This window comes from Boleophthalmus pectinirostris, unplaced genomic scaffold, assembly GCF_026225935.1.
Source record: "Boleophthalmus pectinirostris isolate CB_2022bp ecotype Guang Dong unplaced genomic scaffold, ASM2622593v1 HiC_scaffold_7, whole genome shotgun sequence".
NCBI lineage: Eukaryota > Metazoa > Chordata > Actinopteri > Gobiiformes > Gobiidae > Boleophthalmus > Boleophthalmus pectinirostris.
In genome coordinates this window covers 13,310,782-13,327,633 of record NW_026571473.1, presented here as the reverse complement: position 1 = coordinate 13,327,633, position 16,852 = coordinate 13,310,782, and the positions used below count along the sequence as shown (strand labels likewise).

General features: G+C 37.6%; 3 protein-coding genes across 7 annotated transcripts in view; 1 reads left to right on the top strand and 2 right to left on the bottom strand.

The window, feature by feature from the left end:
* Positions 1 to 3,535, bottom strand: part of fnbp1l (formin binding protein 1-like) — an 82,951-nt gene extending 79,416 nt beyond the window's left edge. For all 4 annotated transcript variants that reach the window (XM_055164526.1, XM_055164527.1, XM_020938072.2 and 1 more), the window contains exon 1: positions 3,316 to 3,535. In XM_055164526.1, coding sequence (XP_055020501.1) covers positions 3,316 to 3,339 — 24 coding nt within the window. In that variant the 5' untranslated portion in view covers positions 3,340 to 3,535. The remainder of the gene's footprint in view (positions 1 to 3,315) is intronic.
* Positions 3,536 to 4,199: 664 nt separating this feature from the next.
* Positions 4,200 to 9,908, top strand: si:ch211-198n5.11 (methylcrotonoyl-coenzyme A carboxylase 2). The gene is made up of 13 exons (XM_020938131.2): positions 4,200 to 4,331; positions 4,679 to 4,747; positions 5,304 to 5,462; positions 5,556 to 5,752; positions 6,178 to 6,356; positions 6,672 to 6,752; positions 7,198 to 7,376; positions 7,860 to 8,070; positions 8,352 to 8,443; positions 8,511 to 8,667; positions 9,088 to 9,210; positions 9,355 to 9,570; positions 9,661 to 9,908. The coding sequence occupies exons 1-13, from the start codon at positions 4,312 to 4,314 to the stop codon at positions 9,745 to 9,747; spliced, it is 1,770 nt and encodes a 589-aa protein (XP_020793790.1). The 5' UTR covers positions 4,200 to 4,311; the 3' UTR covers positions 9,748 to 9,908.
* A 293-nt stretch (positions 9,909 to 10,201) lies between these two features.
* LOC110172291 (retinal Mueller cells isomerohydrolase-like) lies at positions 10,202 to 15,933 on the bottom strand. Of its 2 annotated transcripts, none has more exons than XM_020938130.1 (14): positions 15,923 to 15,933; positions 15,101 to 15,183; positions 14,454 to 14,604; positions 13,357 to 13,464; positions 12,866 to 13,007; positions 12,656 to 12,803; positions 12,484 to 12,565; positions 11,772 to 11,904; positions 11,563 to 11,705; positions 11,351 to 11,480; positions 10,970 to 11,084; positions 10,649 to 10,743; positions 10,455 to 10,566; positions 10,202 to 10,347 (listed from the first exon to the last, which is right to left on the bottom strand). In XM_020938130.1, exons 1-14 carry the CDS (start codon positions 15,931 to 15,933, stop codon positions 10,202 to 10,204), a joined length of 1,599 nt encoding a protein of 532 aa, XP_020793789.1. The 2 variants fall into 2 exon arrangements, with proteins under 2 accessions (XP_020793789.1, XP_055020916.1); XM_055164941.1 differs by having other exon boundaries at positions 12,484 to 12,556.
* Positions 15,934 to 16,852: the final 919 nt, after the last annotated feature.

Genomic DNA, 16,852 nt, shown 5'->3' with positions numbered 1-16,852 from the left:
GTGATGAACCCCCAACCAGAAAGTGACATAGTGCACTTTAGCATTTATATTATTATTAACTCATCAAGGCTTTGATTTTCTAAATGATTATGTAACCTAATGCACTTTGTAGTCTGAAAATTCTAGCTCTTTTCTTCTCCCTTGTGTTTTGTCCTTCACTTCCTGCTTCTATGATTGAACCCCTAGAAAAGTACAGTAAATAATATAGTATCAATACAATACAATGGTATGTGCATAACTGAAACACTTACAACTAACCACAGAAAAGACAGGTTTACAAACACTGTTTGAATAGAAGTTCATTCATAGTGTATCACATTACTATTTACTGTTTGAGTATCCATGTCCCACAGGGCCCATTAATCTTTCAGATAATCCATTATGTCCATCAGTCTGTGTTTTTGTCAGCTTTTTCTCACTTGTCAACATCCTCCTTCCTCCCTCTGCTTTTCTCCCCCACTTCTTCCTCCAGCTCCTTCATTTCATCCTCACAAGCTGCACGTTAGCACTTTTGGGTAAATTAAAAACGACAGCCACAGCCACACCAAAAACATGCGCTCCCCCCTCTCCTGACAGACGGAGGACAGACTCTGTCCTGGTGTTGACAAGTCCCGCCTCAGTGGAACAGCTCATGGAGTCAAGACCAGTACCCCCAGCCTGGTCTCATTCACACCACTGACTGCTGTAAGGCTAGCAAGGATGAGCAGTATAAAACACACAAGCCTCAAAGTAGCTTCACTCATTGATTCTCCATAAATCCAGGATGCAAGACCGGTCTCGAGTACTATGACACAAGAAATTACTTATATTGGATATTGGAGAGGTGTGCATTCTTAGCTGGCCAGGCCTTTGCTGATACATGGTGCTGGCCTCGTGCTCCTCTGGGCAGCTCTGGGCTCAGCATGGGGGCACCGTGGCTCAAAACAAAACTTTTAATTCAACACAAGCTCTCCCTACATTATGTGAGCACCTCAGAGAGAATGAGGTCAGCCGGGGTAATAGGAGGCACTTCTACTGCTTTGAAATGTCTCAATGAGTTGGGCAAGAGCCAAAAAACAGGCAAACACAATGTCTCTTTAATATCGCAAAACACTTCCACAAGGCCACTATCAAGGCCAGTATCAAGACCAGTCACTTAGAGCAAGGGTGTCACCAAGTGAAAAGGAACACTAATTCCAGACCTAATTTAGGTTTGTATTACAAGATAATAAAATTATACAGAGACAAAAATAGAAATTTGCAGTAAAAAGTACTGTGTATACTCATTTGGGCCTATTTAGCAGGATCACTGAGGGCCAGCCAACTTGGTCTGAGGAGCACATTTGGCCCCTGGGCCACAGTTTGGACACCTCTGATACAGGGCAACAGAAAAACCCAAAGACATACAGTTGAGATTCAAGATTCTCAGTTCCACTTGTAAAGACTAATATGGAACAGAAGTTTATATTTAGTTACCAATTGAAGATAAGAGCTAAACTGATCATGTTTTAATTTTTTAATTTTCCAAAACAGTGCTTTACATAAGCAGTGCTATAAAATGTTATCTAAATGACCATTAAAAGGTGCAAGTTACATTTAAAACCATTGATTTTACATGTTACTGTCAATGGGGTCACTATAAATGGCATGCCTACACACAGCCAGAATAATGATATATAGGGGAGTGTTTGATCCAGAGCCAGAAATTCAGACTGAATGGTCATGACTGAAATTTGATTACACAGCAGCGCTAACACAGCCAATGCAGCGGATGGTAATCTGTAATCGGCCAATCATGAGTAATCTGACATCAGACAGCCAACAGATTAATCTCATCAGCGTCCACCAGGGATTATGACGGTCAACAGCATGGCCTCTCCAGGAACCTCAAAATGAACTGCAAACAATCACTGAAGAGTTGTGGATTGGTATTGGTCAGTTTCATTCATAAAACAAAATCATGCAACCTGTTATTTGTGTGCACCTGTATTTTCTTTCTTTTTATTCCTCAATTTTAAAATTATACATAATGAAAACAAAACTTAGACAAAAAACTCCCACAACCCACCCCTCTCTTCACACTCATTACACACAAAACTATACAAGAGCAAAAAAAAAAAAAAAAAAAAAAAACACTGGGCAAGTCAAGTCCAGTCCTGTCATGCATCTGTATTTTCTAATGTACACTGCAGCATTATTGTCTCATAATAACAAGTAGACTATAGGTATACTCACTGAAACATTACAAAAAATCAGGAATAATGTAAGATATTATGAAAGCGGTTTTGTTAACCAAGTATTAACCTTATTAGTCTAGTATTACCTCAGCTTTCTTGATTTGACTACACAGAACAGATACATGCAATTTATAGCAAAACTTTGTCTTAGTTTTTGGTCACCTCACCCTGTCATTGTACATATAACTTACATAGCAATACAGTAATATTACATGGCAGCAGAAATAATTGTAACTGCATCATCTGAAAAGCAAACATTATTATTATTATTATTATTATTATTATTATTATCTGGAGGAGTGTCACAAAGAGGGTATCTTGTTAGCTACTGTGATCCTATGCTGTGATCCTATAGCCAACACCCCAAAAATACACAGCTTTGTAGCCAAAATACAAGAAACATATTCAAATTCTATTTGGACCACTATTAAAAACAAGAACAAAAATGGTGGAAAATTAATTGTTGAACCAGGTTTATCTTATCAACCTGTTATATACACATTATAAATTGTTTGTTACAACATCTTGTGCCACGCATGGGTTCAGATGCGATGCCCCATGTCCCGCTGACTGAAGTTACAACAAAAGAGCGTGTTTTTCCAGACAAGCAGCGACTAACAAACTTGAAAGTTAAGAATTAACCAAAACGAGACCAAGCCGCGCCATGACCTAATATTTCTAAATTGGTGGGAATCTGTGTATGTACTTCAAACTGGGTGTGACTGACGCGCTCAAAAAACACAAAAGAAAAAGCACAGTAACTTCCAGATCTGTATAAAAAGCGTAGAACAATGGCAGATTGAGTTAAAATAAGGGAATAAATAGGTTTTGACGGCAGCGTGACCTCCGCCCAGCCTGTCTTGCCCGTACGGCTGCAGACCATTGTTCCGCCGCTGTCAAAGCTGTGAAGGTGCACCGCAGATTAGCATTAGCACGCCTCGGCTAACTGCGTGTTAGCATTCCCTTTAGCTTTCAACACAAAGCTAAAAGGTAACAACACCTTCCCCTCGCTGTGTGAAGTCCTGTGTTGTCTATGCCACAGTCAGGAAAGAAACCCCGCCAAACTAATCACAAACAAGCACATTTAAGTTGCACATACCCACAGTTCCGTTCCCCAACTCATGGCAGATTCCTCCTGGTGGGTTCTCCCCGGATTGGATACAGTTTTCCCGGCTCTGACTGTCCCAAAGTGCCGCTGAAAGCCCGGTGCTCCTCCTGCTCCTGTCCTGTCTGTCTGCACAAACACTCCGCCTCCTCCTGCTCCGTGGTGAATCAGCAGGACCAGACTGTATATGGCAGGAGCACAGTCACCAGGGGCCATCCAGGGATCACACAGGCCAATATCAGGGTTAATGAACTTATACATATTAATAATCTCTGAGATATATTATATATAATGTATATATTATATTTTTTTTTCAGGGTAACCAATATAAATTAAATTAAAGTGTAGACTTCAGACTTTAATTATAAACATGGGCAATGACTCCAACACAATAGCTCACACAAATAAAAATAAATAACCTAAATAAATAAGTGGCAATTAAAATACCAAAACACCAGTAGGCTAAAAGTCCTGTGGAAATGGTGTACGTCTAAGCATAAACTAGACGAGGCAGCATCTGATGTATTTATTTGCTGTTTTTTTGTCAATGAACTTTAAAAACACAGAGGAGTGCTTTTGGATTATCACCAGATGATGTCAAACGTAGATTTACGCAAATATTATATGAAGCATGACTCAAAACTGCAAAGATTTTTCGATGAAGAGACATAATACATTCCACGCTTAAAATGTGTATGCAGTATAGAGAATAAAGGATGTCCGGGATAACTTCAATTGGCTAATTAATCGAACCCGGTGAGTTTGTAAGTGGACAGCTCCCTCTTCTGGTTAAGGTTTGTCATTACAAGTGTTATCTGTATGTGACCGTCAGGGAGCGACATTACGTCTGGACGGTAAATTCACACGATCACAAAGAAGAACGGCGTTCTGAAACTGCAGCAAGGCAAAGCTGTGTTGATCTGATCACAAACTCTTCATGATACATTAAAGGAATATTTTGTATTTTGCAGTTATTTTTCTTATGCAGACATGTACCGCAGCTTTGCGAGGTAGCTGGAACAGTATTTTAACTTTAATTTTTCATTTTTATAAGATGTGCATTGATTGTTTTGTCTTGTGAAGTTTATGGGGCTTTCTCAATGACCTTTAACACAATTTGCCATTTTTGAACCAACTAACGATTTATTTACCCAGTTACACTTGACTAGAATATTGCATTTCTTGTATATGTATAATTATGGTATTACCATTTGGTCATCTGCTCTTGCACTCCTTAAACGACTACTCCTGCAGCAAAGATTGCTTATAATTGTTTCATAGTTATCTTCAATTTGCTAAATCTTTTTGAATGAAAAATCACACCTGTCTAACTGTGCTTGTTATTTGCCTTTCTCAGACATGTTTATAACAACACCAGGAACTGTCAGCCAGTTTTTGTGCACACAACTAAAAACAAAGAACATAGGTGGGTGTAACTACTTAATTCCAAATATAATATCGCAATTGTTCTGTTGAAATGAAAAATTCAAATATTGAATGTATTGTCTATATTAAAGCTAGTATAAATGACAACAAAATGTAGAGATTCAAAATAAAATGAGCAGAATAGTGTAATGTGAAATGTGTAGTGTAATCCTCCAAAAAAGTGATAATTCTGCACTTATTTGGTTAATGGTATGGTCCATTCATGTTTTGTGCTAGACTTGAATCTCAGTCTTAGCATATTCCTGATGCATTGTTAAAATACTGCCTGAATATCATTATCGAGATGTTAATCATTATAACCCACCGCTAACTGATATTTATGTCTTCAAGTTTATGGCATGAATTCTAGTTTCAGTTTAGAATCAGAATTTATTTGTCATTTCAGTATAAAAAATACACAGAAATTAAACAATGTATTCAGGTCCAGGTTATTGGCAGATTGAAAAACAAAACCAAAAAAAAACATTGCATGTCAAATACAGTCTCACATAAAACAGCTTAATAACAATTAATTAAATATAGTATCTTCCTCTCAGTCTTGCTGGGTGGCAGTGTTGTGTCTGCTTAATGAGTACAACAGTGAAGGGGAGAAAAAGTCTTCCAAGTGCTTTTCCAGTGCTAAACCTGCCATTACAGCCCATCTATCGACATGTGTACGAGGCCAATCTCAGAAACAGTGCACTCTGTCACAAAAAGTAAAATTTTTTTCTTATTCTTCTACATTTTTATATTTTCTTCTATATTGTGCATTGTTCTAATAAGGCATATTTATTCTTGGTTCTTTGAAGGTATGTAGAATTCAGTGAAAAAGTGAAAAAAGGTGGAGGAGCCAATGCTATTGCCAGACACACACAAAGAAACAAGAAGTTGCTGGTGAGAGACCGCCTTCGTCTCCTGTTGGATAATGAAGACTTCCTGGAGCTTTCACCGTTTGCTGGGCTGGGTCTGCCCTATGGAGACATCCCCTCTGCCGGCTGCTTGACTGGTCAGAAACCTCAAAGGCTTTCTTTTTGCTTACTGTAGACTACATAATTTTGACTAGTTTGATTACATTTACAATATTTTTAGTGGGCGACCAGATCCACTGACCCACAGGTTGGTGGTGCATTTCCAGTTCCTACAGATGAATCCTATCATTGTGTCCTTGGGCAATACACTTAACCCATCTTGGCCCCAGTGTCTGCATACACTCACTATATGAATGTGTGTGTAAATGGTTGAGTGCTTCCTGGGTGTAAAGTGGTTTGAGCGCCTTAAAGGTGGAAAAGCGCTATATAAAAGTTTTACTATTTATCAATAGTTAGTAGTATGTTTCTTTTTTATGGGAAATAGTTTAGGCTATATGGGTTACGCTATAGACATGCATTTTTGTAATGCTGTTTAGGCTTTTTTATGTGTGTGTGTGTTCAGGTATTGGTCGGATCAATGGCTTGTGGTGTGTGTTCATTGCCAATGATGCCACTGTAAAGGGTGGCACTGCCTATCCAATCACAGTCAAGAAACAGCTACGGGCACAGGAAGTGGCTATTCAGAACCGCCTGCCTTGTGTTTATCTGGTCGACTCTGGAGGAGCTTTTTTACCTTTGCAGGTGAAATTATTAATGCACACATTTTAAAGGTGCATTATGTTACTGTCTGCCATCTGATTTTCTCCATGGAGATGCTATTGCCTGGAATATTCCAAAATATATCTCTGTGGTGACAAGCAGGTGACACCACCAGATCATTTCAGTGGGTCAGATCTATAGAAAAGAGACCTTTCTCACTATACAAATGCATGTTTATCAAGGGACTTTAAAGCATTAATATATCTGTAATTGAAATTTATGCAAGATAGATATGTTTAAAATTGTGTTATAAACATTAACATTTAGCACTAAACAGATGTTTTACTTCACATGTAGTCTGAGATATTTCCTGACAAGAATCAGGGAGGAAGGACATTCTACAATGAAGCCATCATGTCTGCATTAAAAATTCCACAGGTAAGACATGCTTTGTACACATAGGTACCATAGGATAGTTTAAGACACTTCTGAAATTCTTTATGCTATTTGAGACCATGGGTTACACTGAAAAAAGAAAGTGGAGGTAGAATTTGCTCTTAAACTGTCTGCAGTTTAAATGATTGCAGATTTGTTGACCCTGTTTCTGTTTAATATCATAAAAACATGAGCTAAACATGAAACAAAGACTGACACAAAGTTCAATATTTTCTCTGTGCAAAACAAGAGAGAAGATTTTTTCACAATAGCTTCAGAAAGTGACAGCTGCAATCTTAAACAAATAATGATAAGGTTTAACATTTGCGGATCAAAAATTTTGATATTTCCTTTTCCATAGAGTTACCCCTGCCCTCAATCTGAAATAATGTAGTAATTGTATAATATGAAAGCAATCTGTATGACTGTATGAAATGTGTGTTTAAAGGTTTCCGTTGTCTGTGGTTCATGTACGGCGGGAGGAGCATACATCCCGACAATGGCAGAGGAGGCAGTGATGGTGCACAGAATTGGGACTATATTTTTAGGTGGACCTCCTCTTGTTAAGGCAGCAACAGGGGAAGAAGTCTCACCAGAAGATTTGGGAGGTGCTCGGCTACATGCAGAGTACGTCATTCAAAAGTCTACATCATTTTTATTGATACTTTGCAGCTGATGTCATCAACATTCCCTGGAAGTGTGATGTTAACTATAGGCTCTGCTCTGTCTGAGGATTTATTAGACTTTAGTCTCTGCTTTATTTCAACACAATTTGACAAGTCCCTCACACATAAAACTACAGTCACACGCCAGCTAGCATTAGCCAACAGTGTTTCAGTTACTCTCACCATTTTTGTTGAAAAACTCCTCAACAGGACCATGAACTCGTATTGATCACATGCTTTTGGAAATGTGTGCTTTAAATCCATTTTGACTTTTCAAGATAGATTAAAGTTTTTTTGACAGTGTCGGCTCACTATGTTAATGCCTAAACATTCCAGCAATAGTGATAAATGTAGAACACTCCAGCATGATGTCACTGCAAAATATCAATAAATAGAGCTATTATTGGATGTCTAATCTTATATAATTTATATAACTTGTGTTTAGGGTTAGTGGCTGTGTTGACCACTTTGCTTGGGAAGAAAAGGAAGCGTATGAATACACCAGAAACATCATATCCACCTTAAATTTTCTGCTCCCAGAGGAAGAAAGTGATGAGAGCGGAAAGAGAAAAGCAGATGAGGAGCCTCTATTTAGTTCACAGGAGCTTCTAGGACTTGCTCCCCTCAGTTATAATTACACACTGGATGTTAAACTGGTAACATATAATTATGTTTTTATTATTTAACATAGTATTGTTCTTTAAAGGTGCCCTATGTAACTTTTTGGTTGGGGGTCCATCACCTACTTGTTTTTGTGAAGATGTTATTGCTCTGCCTGGAATGTTCTCTACCTTACATTTACTTAAGTACAAGTAGTTTTATAGTCAAATATACCTAGTAAAGCAGGCATTCTGACTGCAAGCAGGGTTGCCCGCCTGACCTGTAACATTGTCTGGTTTTGGTCTCCATAAAGATAGAAAAATCTTTGCCTCTGTAGATCTTGAGTCGACTCACAGATGGGAGCCGCTTTCAAGAGTTTAAAGCACGATTTGGAACTACACTTGTTACAGGATTTGCAAAGATTCATGGGTAAGTTTGAAAATGTTTCTCTTCATAACTAAACAACTCCACAGTCTGATCTTATTTTCTTCTTCAGTCACTTGGTGGGGATAGTTGTTAATAACGGAGAGCTCTCATATGAGGCTGCCCTCAAAGGAACTCATTTTGTCCAACTGTGTGACCAGAGAGACATTCCTCTTCTTTTTCTTCAGAACACAGCACCTGCATCTGCTTCAACCTTTTCTGTGCAACAAGTAACACTCCAGATCTTATTAGTCTTCATATATTGTCTATCATTTAAAGGTGCACTGTGTAACTTGTCTGGTGGACCGTCTCTCACCTGCTTGTCTCCACAGAGATGTACGTACAGTGTTCCACATATCTGAATACATTTATGGATATCAATGGAGACTTGAAGCAAAGTTACAGATTAGATTTGTGGAGAGACGACCCCATTCCCCAAGTGTCCCCAAGAATATTTTTTTAAAGATATTTTTGAGCCCCTAAAAAACTGTAGTTGAATAAATGCAAGACAGATAAGTTCAGTACTCTGAACAATTTAAACAAAAGCATTAACATCTCCATGGAGACAAACAGGTTGTGTACCCTCTCCAGGAAAGTTACACAGCGCATCTTTAACAAGAGCAGATTTTCAAATGTTGTATGTCTTTAAGGCAGATCACAACAGTAACCGTCTAAAGGCTCAGGGCTCCATGATGTCTGCTGTGGCGTGTGCCTCTGTTCCTAAAATCACCGTGGTGGTTGGTGGATGCCATGGCACAGACAGCTATGTTATGGTAGGGACTCTATGGTCTTTATGCTATACTTCAAGTCACCCCCTAATTGTAAAATGACTATTTCTGTTGGTTTTTAATGTATTGGTTTTTAATGTATCATTGTATTAGTCTTGTTTATAATCATCATTCCTTGTTTGTTTGTAGTGTGGCCGGGCCTTTGACCCTAACTTCCTGTTCCTGTGGCCAAATGCCAAGGTGTCCATCACAGCTCCAAATTATTCTGAATCCTTATTTTCACCTGAAGAAGACAAAGACACTAAAGAAAACTTTGAAATGATACTAAAAGAAGAGAGTTCAGCTTTTTTCTCCTCTGGCCGACTGTGGGACGATGGAGTTATTCTACCTCAAGACACCAGAAAGGTACAGTGCTGTTATGCATTAATAATAGTCATATTATTTATTTAAATAAATATAATCTCATGTTTGTGACACAACTGTTTATATCCACAGGTGGTTAGAGACTGTTTGGACATTATTAAGCAGCAGCAATATCAACTATCGACTACAAAAACGAACTCACCTGTTCTACGAATATAAACTGTTGCTTGCCATAGTGACTGATTTTTATCAGTGTCTTATGATAAAAAAAAATTCTATTATAAATATTTTAAGATGGTTAACAATTTTCTAATGCAAAATTTAAATAAGGATTATGAAATTCAGTGGAATATCTTGGTGCCTTCACGATTAACAGTGAATTGTATGTGTTGACATGCATATGCCTCGTCCTTAAACGTACTGTAAATAAACTATTTATAAAATACAAAGATCATCTTTAATAATGAGGACACAATAATGTACTTGTAACTTGCAAGAATCAGCAAACTACAAAATATAAAATCCCCATAAGAATATATAACAAGATATATGTAGTTACATAGATGCCGTCTCATCACATTAGATTAGTTCAGCATTGGTTTTACATAAATGAACAACTGCTACAGTCTAGTTAACTATAATAGGTTCATATTAAACAAAATAAACATAAGATTTAGGGTTTGTACATGCCATGAAATGTAACTGGGATGATCACGTCCACTTCTGCTCTGCCCACCTCCGTCAGATCTGCAGCGTTAAGGATCAGTAATGACCCTGGTCTCTCAGCTCCAGGTTTCACCACTATGCTGAGCAACAGGCCTACAATCATCACAACTTATGTATCAGTTTTGCAAATCCACAACAGCACACATTAATGTTTTGTATAGTGTAGTGACAGCTGCAGATTACATATAAATAAGTCTTACCATCATCTTCTTCTGCAGCTTCTGGGGATGCCACAAATAATGGCTCTGAAGGGTAACAGTCCTCCTCCTGCCACACACAAGTCTGTTTGGTCTGGACATTCAACTTCACTATCTGTAAACAAACACAAATCTCATTGTTAAAGAGCTGTGCTTCATACGCTGTATTTAGCTTTGGGCAACAAAAAAAAACATACCCTGTCAGGAACAAAGTGGTTAAGTCCCAGGCCATAAGCAAAAGAATATTTCTTTCCACAACACTGAGAATAATTAATCTGTGGGAATTCAAAGGCTGAAACAAAAGAACAACATAAATACAAAATTATGTTGAAAGACAGATGCTAATATTGTATTTTTTCTTGAGTTTTCACACTATCCAAAAATGTTTTTGGCTGTATTTGTGCATGTAATGTGTGCATTGAGTTACAATGGTAACTAATGAACATACACAAACATGTAGAACATCCCCAGGCCATCGTGACAAATATCAATAGTATCATATCTTAATTGTTACGGACCCTGTCTTGGTCCAGAGAAGAGAATCTCAGCTTCAAGCCAAATGGTTCCATCACGGTTCAAAACTGCAGTGGCTGTGGTGTAAGGCAATGATACCAGGTTCTTCCCCTGTTTCTCCTACAAAAACACAGTTAACATATGTGAAAATTGCACTGTAATGTATTCATAATGTCAGTATGCAACAATGCAAAGAAATGCATGTGCAATTTAAAGGTGCACTATGTAGTTTTTGGAGTGGAGGACACATCGCTTGCTTGTCTACATGGAGATATTACTGCCTTGCATGGAATTTTCCTATGGCATGAAACTGAATTACAGGTTTTTTCTGAAAACAGATGAATGGCAAAGAATAAAAGTGATATGTAGGTTTTGTTTGTTCCTACACGATTAATGTCCACAGGTAGAACATAACGTCTGACTTCTGGCTGGGGAGCTCCCATAGCAGCCTTCTTCACCTCCTCCCAGTTCTCTCTCAGATTGGCCAGATACAGATAATTATACACAAAATCATAACTGAAACAACAGATACATTAAAGGACATATTAATGTAAAAGTAAAAGTTCAACATTAACAACCATTATTATTTACCACTTACCCTTTCCACGTGCAGAGATCCAACACAATAAAGCCTTGGTCCTCATATGCGTTGATGTGGTGAAAAAGATTGAAAGGTGATGTTCGAAACTTGTGACTGCTTAAGTAACCACCGGGGTTTTTAGTAGCAAGATGAAACCAGGTCTATGAGACAAAACACAAAGGGCATGACTGAACTGTTTACTTTAAAAAGTGATTTACTGTACTTACACCCATGCTCTCATTTGACTCAAAGCTGTCCATGTAGTTGGCTCCTCTAATGCTCCAAGAAGACAGGAATTTAAGCAAGTTGATTTTGACAGGTTGCTCAACAAAAATAAAGTAGTTGTCTGTCATACCAAAACTGTGAAGACAGAATATGGACAATTTACACACTTTTTTTTCTGATACTTTGAACATTATTTCAGAAATGAAAGTGTAACATTTTAAACAAAATCTTATATATAATCATCACGACTGTTATAGTAAAAGTAGTTTAGTAGTCCAACCTGTTATAGGCATTCTTATTTGTGTTCATTAAGTGTGCATCATGTTTTCTGCTTTCTTTCTTTCTTTCTTTCTTTATTTATTTACTGAGACAGGAACAGCACACAATTTTTACATTAACCTTAACAGGAGAGATGCATTGTAGCAGGTTGTAGCACCAGTGTTAATTTTGACCTGTAGTCCTTGAGCAGGTTCATTGATTGGTTGTATTTAATTGACCTTAGCTATCAATTGTTCTTCCTGGAGACCTATGTAGCATGTTTTGGGTTCATGGGGGAAACTGGTGCGCTTGCCACATTTTCTCCATGAAATTTTTTTGCTTTGCACATAATGCACAATATCACCTTTAACATTGATAACTCCATGGGGAAAAGCATGTGATGTGATCAGGCCATGTTACAAATCTTACATGTTGGAGCATATTCTGCTTTTATACCTGTGAACATAAGAAGGCTTTAATCTCTCACTGCTTGGAAGTTGTACCATGACCTGGGATTTCTCAATGGGGTCTGATTTATCTGGAAATATATGCCCGGATAGTAGATGGAATAGGTTAGTCTAGTTTTAGATAAGACAAACAGAAATTATTATTTTTACAGTATACCAACCTTTTTGTGGTCCTGGGATTTTGACAATATTGTATGCCAAACTCAAGTTCTTGCCAAAGCAGTTTCCGATGTTGTAGAGTGTTCCATCCGCTTCTCTGTGAGGGTGAGCTGACACTCCATTTACAGACACATACTTACACATGTCCACCTTAAATACAACACAAGACACTTCATACATGTTCTGCTGCCAGATAAAGCTTTATTTTTTACCTTCTTTAATGTCTCCAGGGAATCAGGGTCAACTTTTGTAATGAAGTTTGTTTCTGTGCATGCGTAGAAATCCTCACCAACGGGATAGATGTTCACCAGACAGTTATCAGTTACTTCAATGCCTTGGAAGTAAGTGAAGAATCTGCAAAGTTGGATTCTTGTGAGCCATGTTATAATGTTGTTACCTCATCGAAAACATAACCAGAGTTGTGTTTTGTTTCATTCACACATGTTGCTTAACCTTTTATTCTTAGACTGTCTACATCTCCAAAGCTCAAAATACTTTATTCCACCTTGTGATGTCATGAAGTGGGAGTGAGTGTTTTCTGTTTGAGAGAACAACTAAATATGCAGGGTTTGTGTGCTGAACAACTGTAAATGAAACAAAACACAATTCCAGGTATGTTTGTGATATAACATTAACATAAATAATATAGATCAGAAAATAGCATAATATGGGACCTTTAAAAATACAGAAAGAAGGACAATACCTGGAGAAGATGTTTTTGCATGGGTCTGGATAGGCTGCTGTACCAAACTCTGTGATGACCACTCGTTTCTCTGTCATATTTCGAACATATGCATCTGTCTTAATGAATCTGTGTGATCACAAATGAAACATAAGACTCATACAAAAGTTTATTAAAGGTGCATTATGTAACTTTTTGGTGAAAGGTCCACCACCTGCCTTTCCATGAGCTTTGACTGGAATGTTCCACTGTGTGACTTATCTATAACTTACAAATCTAATTTCTAATAAACTTACATCTAAAAGCTAATTGTGTGTGTTTATATTGTGCAAAAACTCCTTGCAAAACAGGGACTCCCTAAATTCTCTGCGTTTCATCTGGGGGCAGGGCTTAGCTTTCCATATCAAACAAAGCTAGCTCCTTTCATACTCAGCAGATGTAATTAGAGCAAATATTAAGGTTCGGCAGTTAACAAGTATTTTTGTGATACATTCATATACTAATATTTTTATCATTTTCTTTTGTTTAAAAAATTACAGCTCAGTTTTGCCAATATTCGATAACCAAAAGTTAAGTGTACAAGTTTCCTATTCTTAACCTGTTTTTGTTATAATTATAGGTCTAAATTCACTTTGTCTCACCAGAAAGTCCGTTTTTATACCCAGCAGCTCAGGTGAATAGAAAAACAGAAAGAAAGAGAAAACAAAAAGAAAAAAAAAAGTTTAAAAGTGAGCTGCCATGGCTCCAATGGAATCTTAAATCCTGCCCCCAGACAAAATGTAGAGCTCTTAGGGAGTCCCTTACAAAACGTGTTACCATGTGAAATGAAAAATTTCAAGCGTTGCTACAGCGTTTATTGATTTAAAACAAAATGCCATGACAAAAATGTCCTCACAGTGTTTCATATAAACGGAAGTGGACACCCATGAATAAGTTGGCCTGGTGGTGTCACCTGCCCGTCTTCATGAGGACAGATAAGCTTAATGCCATATTGTGGAACAATTTTGGTGAATTAACTACTTTGTGTAGCCTCCACAAGAAAAAGTTACACAATGCACCTTCAAGAAATTAATTTATCTTGATGCAAGTCTAAGACACATCTGTTTTAGAGGGCTTACTTTCGGTAATATGTCACCTGACCATTCTTTAGGTCAAACTTGTGAATCATAGCCTGTCCATCAAACAGGTGGTAAAAAGGTTCACTTCCGATTTCAAAAAGACCTGGACCCATCCTCAGCAGACTGCCCCCCAGCCATGATGGGATAGTGCCTGAAATCACACATCAAATCAAAAATGTAATTACATCCATTTATTAAGTTTTAACATTATTGAACACAGGTGACGAAGGAGCTATACCTCACAACATGTGCAAAATCCACAAAAACACATTTTCTTGTCACACAGTTTGTTATTAAATTAAAGGTACAGTATGTAATTTTTCAGTGGGGCGTCTGCCATCCTAGAAATGTTATTGCTTTGCCTGGAATTTTCCAATCTATGGTATTACGCTTATGTAGTGTTTTCCTACCTAGATCAAAACTACCTCTAAAACATATATTGTTACTATGAGCTGGGTCACCTCTCTACAGATCTCACCTAGAACATGGCCTAGTGGCATCTCCTGCTTGTCTCCATAGACTTATATGACTTCAATGCCATACAGTGGAACTTTCTAGGCAAAGCAATAACATCTCCATGGAGACAAGTAGATTGCACTCTCCACCAGAAAAGTTACATAGCACACTTTTAAGTCAGATTTTCTTACCAGTGACTTTAGCTGTTATGGGTTCATTGAGTTCCTCCACAGACTCAAAAATCTTCTTGTAGCCAGCAGCGGGATGCTCCACACTGTATGAAAAACAAAACAGGAATTGACCAATTATGGCTTAAATAACTTAGGAAATATGAAATGACATTAGTAGTTTCTGATAGTGTAAATAAATAGTGCTGACTAAGTTCTGCAAAAATGCATGTTTAAAAAAATATTACACTATTTTCTGATCTACTATAATGCTTTTTCCTCTTTGAAAACATAGCCAGAGTTGTGTTTTGTTATGGTATACACCTTCACTAGAATAATTTGGGTAATTTCAGCTCTGTAATTGCCAAACTCTACTGAACTAAAGGTAAAAAGTTGTTAATTTGAAAACCACTAAGCACTAAGCATGAGGTTCACAGATGTAAACAGACAGGGTTACACAAACAAATATGTGAATGAAACAAAACAGAACTTCAGGTATGTTTTTGAGGCAGTAACAACATTATAATATGGCTTAAAGCTCACAAGAGTCAATTCTGTGTAATATAGAACCTTCAAGTGCATGCAAGTTTTGAGAGGACAATGCATCCTTCCCTTTGACTGTACAGTATACATCACCAATCCCATTGGCAAAATGCAACCACAGTAATCATGCATAATTATCATAGATGAGAGGTTTTAGTGAAGCTTTATTTAAATGTATAGATTTTCCAAGAATTTTAATACACATTCCACATATTTGCTTACTACAGTTTTTTTTTACTTCTGCATAAATATACCCTATACATCTTAATTCATGCTGTTTTATTAGTGAAAAGTTTTACTCACCGGCTGACCATGCTGCTGTTTGTTAGCTGGATTTAAACTGCTCTGATTTCCTGTGCTGTGAGATGGAAAAAAGTAGCCCCTTCACAGTCTCTCCTCCCCCATTGCCATCCTTCTCTAGTTTCGTGCCCCTCTTCCAGCCCTCCTCTTCCTCCTCCTTTCGCTGCCACCAAAGCCAAACAAGCAATCCTTGTCTGGGTTTCATTCAGTCTTCCTCTTGAACACTCGGAGTGTTCCATGCCTGAAAAAACTCACCAAAACATTAACCATTTATAGACTCAGAATTGTGTTGTATAGCCAATAGCATAAATATTTGTAATTGTACTTGTATTTTTATTTTTTTAAAAACTAGTCCAACTTTAATTACTTCCAGACAGCTCAGAGAAAAGTATGTGAGCTAGTTAACTGTGGGGGAGAAACACGTCAGAAATATGTCAACAGGATGATTAACTAGGCGTATGCTTTGTCCTCTGCTATTATAATAAATGATCATGGAATACATTTGCATTTTTTGCATTAAAAAAGCATCAGTAACCCAAATTTAAAGGTGCACTAGGTAGCTTTTCGGTTAGGGGTCCATCACCTTCATGTTTCTATGTCATTGCACTACTTCATATTTTCCACAGTATCATTAAACAAATCTACCTTACATGTATTCATTTACAGGTGGATTTATTGCTCAAAAATATGTAGAAAAACAGGCATTCTGGCTGTGAACGGGTATGCCTCTGCACAGATCTGACCAGTAACTTAGCCTGATTTGGTCTCCATGATGATACAGGGGAAGATAACAATATCATTTCTAAAACCAGAAAACCAGATGGCGGACCCTCCACCAGAAAAGTTACACAATGCATCCAGTGGCAGCTGGTCTATAGAGGGCGCAAGTGCGCCGCACTCTCTAACTTGACCTAGATAAAAAAAATAATAATA